At 38.6% G+C, this 9,148-nt stretch overlaps 1 protein-coding gene across 1 annotated transcript; it reads right to left on the bottom strand.

Annotated features, from left to right (window-relative positions):
• Positions 1–1,485: 1,485 nt before the first annotated feature.
• On the bottom strand, positions 1,486–2,986 carry LOC128652741 (olfactory receptor 52D1-like). The gene is made up of 2 exons (XM_053705672.1): positions 2,066–2,986; positions 1,486–1,572 (listed from the first exon to the last, which is right to left on the bottom strand). Exons 1-2 carry the CDS (start codon positions 2,984–2,986, stop codon positions 1,486–1,488), a joined length of 1,008 nt encoding a protein of 335 aa, XP_053561647.1.
• Between the last annotated feature and the right edge of the window lie 6,162 nt (positions 2,987–9,148).

Genomic DNA, 9,148 nt, shown 5'->3' with positions numbered 1-9,148 from the left:
CTTCTCCTACCCGAGAAGAAGGAGGTGGGACCACTAAGACGGCAAGAAGACGAAGAGCGCAATACAAATTGTGCAGGGTACAGACATAAAAATTATAAAAAGGCATCGCACCGCTTCCTAAAGAAACAGAATATAATGCCACAGATCAGAGAAATTGCTCCTCATAAAGCAATGTATGTTCTCAGCTATGCAGCTCCTTAGAAATTGGGCCCTATGTGCTATCTTCTCAGTATCATAACACAAGAGGAAGCTGACCAAGTACAGATTACAGTACTAAAATTAAATTTATGCCCCAAGGTGGAAACCCCCTTCCTTACTATGAGGGAAATTAACCCCTAGTCTCCAAGTCACATGACTAATGTGCCTGCATACTGCCCTAAGTATCCCTCAGGATTTGTCCCACTAACAGCAGAGGGTCCTTAAACACATCAGTGCCAGCCTTCTAGCCCCAGAAGAACAAAGGCACTTACCTGCATTCTAGCCGTCCGGCAGTCAGACGACTCACAAAGTATGAGAGGATGCCACTCCTCACAGGGACCTGTGTAAAGAGAAAGACAGAGTAAACTTACTCAGGCTTTCTATACTAGGGCAGCAACATGTTATAAAAACACAGCAAAGCCCACTTTACAAGTTCCTAACTGCTTAAAAGCTACCACAGCCCTGCTGAAGAGACTAACGTGGAGTACAGCTATACCCAAACTGTAATGGAAGATCAGTGCAATCCTGCCCTGACTTCAAAATAAAAAAATCTTGATAGAAGAATCTTAAGCAGGATACCTAATTACTTCACATCCTCCTTGCACTAGAGGCAAAGAGAATGACTGGAGTTGGTGGGAGGGGAATTGATACTTAACAGCTCTGCTGTGGTGCTCTTTTGCCTCCTCCTGCAGGAGTGATATTCCCAACAGTAATTGATGATGATCCGTGGACTCACCGTGTCATTAGTAAGAAATAACATTTACACAAAAAACCTACATTGCAAAAAATAAAAAAAATCTACCCTTTACAAAAAATACAAACAATCTACCCTTTACAAAAAATAAACAAACGGAAAAAACACCCCAAAACAAAAAATCCCTATTCTACAAACAAACAAACTACCAATTGCACTCTTTTGCATAAAATAAAAAATGCCCCTCTAACCTAGCATATTTCTTTTCAATGTATTTCTATTATTAACTTTTCTTTGTTCTATTGGAAACCTTTGCTTTAAAGCATGGAAGTAAGGTCAGGAGCGTGCTTGTGTCTGGGCACTATATAAAAGTTTTGCAAGAGTTTTATACATTAGCAAGAGCACTAGAGGACATTACTTTTTCCTCCTATGTAGCACTCCAGAAATGTGCACTTCCTACCTAGATATCTTTTCAACAAAGAATACCATAAGAACTAAGCAAATTTTGTAATAAAAGTAAATTGGAAACTATTTTTTTTAAATTAGTTGCTCTGCCTGAATTATAAAACAAAACTATTGATTGCCTCATCCCTTTAAAGGGGAGAATGAAGACATGATATGGTAGGAACCTTCAAATATATTAAGGGTATATATGAAAAAAGTGAAAAAAGCATTATAATCTCAAGTTAAAAAGATTACAGGTTTGGAGACATTTAGTTAAGCACTTCTTCACAAATTTGTTCGCTAATTAATTGATTAAACTTACATTCACATTTTACAACAGTTTGAGAATTGAATCATGTTCAATAAATTATGGAAAACAATACATTTTGTAACATTTGGTTGTAGTTTTAATTAATCCATTTTACCTTCAGAATTATAAATGAATTCAAAAATGTTTATAGTATAGAAAATATACAAAATGTTGATGTATGTAATATTAAGCAAAATTGTGAAATTAAAGAGTCGTGTACAAGGGATTTATTTATTGTCTATGTATCTAAAAATGTCAACACGTACAGAGAGAGAATCGCTCTACCACACAACAGACCTCAGTAGCTTGTTCTAAGCGAGCAGTCATTTCATTTTAAGCTTTTTCTTATAATAGGGCACACGCCCTTGTTTAAAAAGTCTGCATCACAAAGTCTTTTCAACACAAAACTTAGTAAATACCTTTTGTCGAATTTCTTTTGTTTTAACTCCATAGATTAGTGGGTTCATCATGGGCGGTACAAGGACATAGAGATTGGCCAACATGATGTGGACACGAGGAGGGATATGTTTGTGACCAATCCTGTGTGCTATAAAAGAAAAGAAAGCTGGAAGATAAAACATGAGGATGACACAGATATGGGACACACATGTATTAAAGGCCTTGTAACGAGCTTCTGAAGCGGGAAGTCTCACAACCGTCCTGATAATAACTACATATGAGACAGCAATAAGTATCAAGTCTATTCCTGTTGAACCAAAAGCTATAATAAGCCCATACACCACGTTAATCCGTATATTTGCTGTCGCCAGCCTGGCCACGCCCATATGCTCACAGTACGTATGTGATATTATGTTACTTTTGTGGAATGGTAACCTTTTCAGAAGAAACACAAATGGCGTTATGATACAGATGCCTCTCACCAATGCTATAATGAGTAACTTTCTTATGAATGAAGGCGTGAAGGTAGCTGAGTATGTCAAGGGTTTGCATATTGCAAAAAACCGATCACAAGCCATTATTAACAATATGGCTGATTCAACTGCAAAAATAAAATGAATCCAGAAGACCTGAGTGAGACAATCATTAAAAGAGATTTCATGGGAACCAAACCAAAATATTGTGAGTGTTTTTGGCACCGTGGTGGAGCACAAAAAGAGGTCAGTAACAGCCAAGATGGTTAGGAAAAAATACATTGGCTGGTGGAGACTTTCATTTGTCGCTATGATAAATATCAAAAGGTTGTTTCCAACAAGTGCCAGAAGGTACATAGCACAGAAGGGAATAGAAAGAAGGAAGTGATGGTTCTCCAAGCCAGGAATCCCCATCAGCAAAAAGTACTCAGGTTGACAATGGCAGCTGCTCATATTTATGGTGTTCATGGTGGTGTTGGATCCCTGTAAAGTATATGTCAATAAATATAGTCTCTGTAGTAATATTCCTGTGAATAAATAGTGAAGGGACAAAAAATAAATAAACATAAATTGATTGGATAGAGCAGTGATGGCTAACATTAGAACTGTAGATGATTTTAAACTACATTTCCCATGATGCTTAGGTACCCTGCAGTCTAGTTTAGCATCATGGAAAATGTAGTTCCGAAACATCAGGGGTGCAAGGTTAGCTATTACTGGTATAGAGCATGACAATTTAAAAAAACGTTTCAATTTACTTCTGTTTTCAATTTTGCTTAGTTCTCTTGGTATCCTTTGTTAAAAAATAATCCTAGGTGATTGTGCACGTGTCTCTGGCAGCAGTGTGTGCAATAATGTTTCTAGCAATGTTATACATAGTTACAAACACTTTGCTATAGACTGCTATTAAAACACATGCAGGCTCCTGAGCTCCCATCAGCCTATTTAGCTTAACTCTTCAACAAAACGATATCTAGAGAACAAAACACATTTGATATTAGAAGCAAATTGGAAAGTTGTTTTAATTCACATGCTCTATCTGAATCATGAAACTTTAATTTGGACTTTATTGTCCCTTCAATAACAAATAAATACATTTTAAAAAGTTTGTTTTTCTAGATGGAAGCAGAAGGGCATTCATTGTAACTGTGGAATTATTGTTTTAAAGGGATATGAAACCCAAAACATTTATTTGTGACAGAGCATATCCTATATGCTCAAATTCATTACCATGATATTCTGTGTAGAAGAGATACCTAGGTAGCATCTGGAGGACTGATTAGCAGGAAATAGTGCTGCCCTCTAATGGTCTAGTGCAAATGAATAACATTCTTGCAAAACTGCGGCCATATAATGCTCCAGAAATGGTACGGCTCCTAAGCTTACGTCCCTGCTTTTCAACAAAAGATTCCAATAATGCAGAACGTTAGGAAGCTGTTTAGAATCACAAGCTTTCTCTGAATCATTAAAAAAATATAAGTTTCATGCCCCTTTAACTTTTGCTTTTATGTTATGTTTTATTTTCAATTAATGGCTCTGTAAACCTTTAGAATAACATACGGCTAGATTAGTAGTCTGGCGTTAGGCTTAAAAAGCAGCGTTAGCCGGTCCCAACGCTGCTTGTTTTTTTTTTTTTAAATATTTTTTTTTATTGAAGTTAAAGTATAGATTAACAAACAAGATTCGCCCTGAGGACAATGTTACATCAGAGTAAGTAATACATTGTCTATAAACTGACATTATTAGAAAAAGAAAGACAAAATCCACATGTAACAATATAATTACATATCAAATCTTAACGTGAAGATAGACAGATGTTTAGGCGATGTGGAATTTAACTTCATTTTATGTTATATTATTAACAAATGATCTCCACAGTACTTACATAGAAACATAGAAACATAGAAACATAGATATTGACGGCAGATAAGAGCCATAGGCCCAGCAAGTCTGCCCCACCTTACCTAACAGTATAAACTTATCTAGTTCGTAGGATAGCCCTATGCTTGTCCCATGCATTTTTAAAGTCCCCCACAGTGTTTGTTGCTACTACCTCTTGAGGAAGTTTATTCCATAAATCAATCACTCTTTCTGTAAAGAAGTGCTTCCTCAAATTACTCCTGAATCTACTACCCTTTAGCTTGAGCTCATGACCCCTTGTTCTTGAATTTTCCATTTTATGTAAAATACCCACAGCCTCAGTTTTACTAAACCCTTTAATGTACTTGAAAGTTGCTATCATATCACCTCTTTCCCTTCTCTCCTCTAAGCTATACATATTTAGGTCATTGAGCCTATCCTGGTAAGTTTTATTTTTTAGACCATGTACCATTTTGGTAGCCCTCCTTTGCACAGATTCAAGTTTGTTAATATCCTTCTGAAGATATGGCCTCCAGAACTGCACACAATACTCAAGATGAGGCCTAACTAATGATCTATAAAGTGGCATAAGAACCTTACTATTTCTGCTGCAAATACCTCTACCAATACATCCAATACATCCAAGTACTATAGAAAACAATCAATAGCATATATCTGAGTCAGAGATATCAGGCTGTGGAGAATTAGCTTATGTGTCAGCCACTCTTGGGCTGGGGTATATAGGGGGGGGGGGGATATTCAGCGGATAAGCACCGCTATACATATAAGGGAAATGGTGGAGAGGCGGAGGGCGGAGCCTTATATGAGTATAAGTAGTTTAAAGTACTTGATGGGGACTTAGAAGTGTTCAAGTGGGGGGACCTCGGGACTGTCTAGACAAGATTATATCTAGTAATTAGGTTATTCTCTGTCGTTAAGTTTCCCCTCTAATAATATGATTGTACCTATGAGGTTGAGGGAATAATAGCTAGTAAAGGAGCGGTATCAGGGCTTAGAATGATTTAGCACTGGCATCACGTTAAGACTTATAAACTATGGGCCAGGAGATTATGGGAGTATGCTGGCTTTGACCATAGTAAAGTTATGCAAGAACGGGGATATTTGGAAGTGTGGAATATAGGGGACTTCTTGGGGAGCTCCTCACCTGGGGAAATGCTAGCTATAAGCGATGTGGGAAAAAGGAGTAGGGGTATGACCCGCAGGCAGCAAGTACCAGCGGGAAAGGGAGGAGAGGAGCTCAGCTGGAGCAAGAAATTTGTGCTATCAATAAATTCTACATAGGGGGTATACCATTATTGGCAGGGAGCAAGTGTGGGCTAAGTATAGAGAGTTCCCCTATATAGGGGGAGGTGAGAATATCTCTGAAAATACCTAGAACAAACATAAGATAATCATAAATAACAAAGCTCAGTATCATAGAGATAAGAAAGCCACGTGTACTTAAAATATTGATAATTACATATTCCTTTGAGATCACTGCCATTCAAGAAGTATGATACATCGTAGAGTCATTTAACAGCAGGTGAACAGGCACAGTTATACCTTCCTCACAATCCAGGAGCTTAAGTAAAAGCTATAGGTTCCAGATAACACGCAGCAACTCAAAAGCCAAAAAAAAAAAAATGTGTTTGCAGTAGACTAAAGTAGTTGTGAGTTTAATAGCTTATAGTCAACACCTTCAGCTGCAAAGAGAGACTAGTACATGGCATGTTAACTGAACTGGGCCATAATTCTGGGTAGAGAAGCCATAAGTAAACCTGCTCTTAGTATTATATAATAGAAGGGAGTATTAGTAAATGTACTAGAATTATGTGACTATAATAAAGGGACATCTATAAGTAAAATGTAGATGTGCATACAATGAGTTTATCACTAGATTAGCCAATACAGTATGCCGCTAGACAACCAAAGCTGAGTCTATAGGCTTAGGTGTACTACGCAACAATAGTGTCAGCATAAATGGAGCTAAGACTTGCTAAAAGTAGTGTGAGCATTAGTGGTTTAAATCCCTCTCATCCAGATATAGTAAGGGTATATTCTTGTATGACAACTAAAATATATAATGTAATGTAAATGTAGACATTCAAACCAGTTAATTCTGCTAACAGAAACAGTACATTCAAATATGCTGTGTGTAGGTCTGGGCCATGAGGAGTATATTAATTACGCCAGCCGGCATTTCTAATATATGCAACTGTTATATTTCAATAGTTATAAACTTGATATTGCAAAGTTGGATCTGAACTGCAAACAGGTGGGATAGGAATGAAAACATTAACAGTGAGCAGATGTAAATAGTTATAAGCTTGATTTGTCAGAGTTGGAACTGGGCTGCAAACAGATGTACTAAAAATACAGAAATTAACATTGAACAGACCTTTTAAAGAGCCTAAGTAAATTGATCTTCTGTTAGTCAGCATAAGAGCCTGAGCAGGAATATTGAGGCTAGTATGCTTCCGACACTGTCATCTTTATGTTTATGACTTAGACATAACATTTAAGTAGCAATTTCTATATACAAGAAAGTTAACATAGGTCATCAGATAGATGTGAACTATACCTAGGTAAATTTCAATACACCAAAAACATTTAACTGAAATAGTTAACTAAGAAACTATATTCCATCTTCCGTGTAGCTAGTCGAGTATAGTCTATAGTCTATAGGGAGTAGTTTAGTAAAAGATATAGAATAGCCTTATGGGGGATGGCTCTTATAACAAAATTAGGGACTGAGCTGTAACTAAATAACTACGCCTGAGTGTAAGACAAGACATAAGTGTACAAGTAGCATAAATGTAAATATAGATATCTGCCATCATCCAGACAAGTCTAACTTCCAAAATGCTGGAAGATGAATACATAAGATTACACATATGTCATTGAGGTATAATGTGTATGGCATATGATACAGGGCCTTCATAGGTCATCTAGAAGCCCTCAAACAGACACCATTCAGTTTACAGTATTAGATGGCATTGAACACAATCCAAACAAAACATTTCCAGGTTTTAGCTGTGCAGAAAATATGAAACTCAGTTATTATAATATAGACTAGTGTTAGGTAAAAATTAGCCTAACGCATTATAAGTCTCATAAGGCACGATATAATGCACTTTGTGGCAGATGATTCCAGAGTAATATAGCAGCCTGTTTGAAAGTCGAGATCCTGCTTTCACTGCTACATCAAGAGAGGGACCAGGGGTCTAACCCACTCCAGTCTTCCACAGGAGCCGTTTTAATAATTGGAGTGTGTCCATACTGTCTTTAATATATACAGTGTGCTCTTCTACACAGACCGCAACCCGCTTACAATGCACTGCCCCAGCCATGCTGACACAGGGAGAGCTGTCCTTAGGCTGCTGCGGCTGATGTGTCAGAGATCCCTGAAGATGTGTAATTTTGGTTTTACCCCTACATAGGAAAGACTTACGGATTGTTGTCGCAACCCTGATTCTGAGACCAGGTCAGGAGCCTGAGTAGGTGTCAAGTGTTCCGTTATTTCTAGCTCTGACCATTCCGTTTTTTTTAAAGGCTCAGTCTCTTCGTTGGGTATGTGTTGCTGGTTAGCTATGGCATGTAAAGCGATGCCTCCAGTATTTAGCAAAGGGTCTGCTCTCTTGACAGGTGTATCCTCAGCCAACATTACAGCGTAAGGAGCGTCAGCCGCATCTCTCAAAACATCCACCAGCTCAGCATGGTGTAGATCGAGCCGCTCACTTAATACTGCCAAAAGGGAAGCTACCGCCTCCATGGAGGCACTTTTATGAATGGAGTGGGATAGGGAGTGGTGTTCTTAGCGAGTTCAAAGTGTAGGTCTAGAATCCCCAGCTATTTACCGCAACTTTCATTTTCTTGAAGCAGGTCTGAGGGGTTAAGACTGCTTTGCCCTATCTAGCAGGCTGGTAATGTGCTCTCCTGATACGCAGCTGTGAAAGATGGCGTCTCGCGCCAAAACTGTCTGTCTCTTAAGGTGCTTAGCCAAACATCCCTCTTTTACACAAGATACAGCGGGTGTAATAAAGGAGTATGATAGGATCGGCACCCACGGTACCCAGTACTGCAGGGGAACAGCGATTAACTCACATATATCTTTAGGCACGTTCCGGTGCAGTCCATCTGATATCCTTTTCATCAGTGTCCCTCAGGCGCTTCTTAAACGGCTACTTGCCTTTCTTGAGAGAGTCAGGCTCCGGTGTGAGATTCTAAGTGGCAGAGCAAGTCTCTAATGGAGGTTGCAGATAGCTCAGGGTACCATGCGCTCTTATGTGTCAAGATACAAGGCCGCAAATTGTTTTAGACTAGTCGCGGCTCACAATCCAATACCAACTCAGGGATAAAATGTGCTGTTAGTTCAGGAGTGTTCTATTATTGAGAATTTCTGAGTTTGAGGATATATTTTGTCCTCTTTTCCCTACTAATCAACATAAATGTATGCTAGATGTGAGGAGCTTCTCGAGAACACGTCTGTTCATCTTGGTTGTTGGCTCCGCCCCCTCAACGCTGCTTTTTAACGCCCGCTGGTATTATGAGTCTTGCAGGTACAGGTGTAACGCTCACTTTTTTGGCCAGACTTTGAAATACCGCAAATCCACTTACGTCAATTGCGTATCCTCTTTTTTTCAATGGGACTTGCATAGCGCCGGTATTACAAGTCTGACAAAAAGTGAGCGGTAGACCCTCTCCTGCCAAGCCTGGTACCGCATTTAAAAGTCAGTAGTTAAGAGTTTTACACTACAACGCTGTAGCCTA

Source organism: Bombina bombina, chromosome 3 (genome assembly GCF_027579735.1).
Source record: "Bombina bombina isolate aBomBom1 chromosome 3, aBomBom1.pri, whole genome shotgun sequence".
In the NCBI taxonomy this organism is placed as follows: Eukaryota; Metazoa; Chordata; class Amphibia; order Anura; family Bombinatoridae; genus Bombina; species Bombina bombina.
This window is presented reverse-complemented; position numbering and strand designations above follow the sequence as displayed.

Bases quoted from the DNA above. Each gene is read 5' to 3' on its own strand.
- LOC128652741 (XM_053705672.1), bottom strand. From the start codon at position 2,986: ATGAACACCATAAATATGAGCAGCTGCCATTGTCAACCTGAGTACTTT. The intron at 1,573-2,065 runs GTATTTACTAAG...TTTTAACTTGAG, and splicing joins CAAAAGAAATTCGACAAAAG to ATTATAATGCTTTTTTCACT.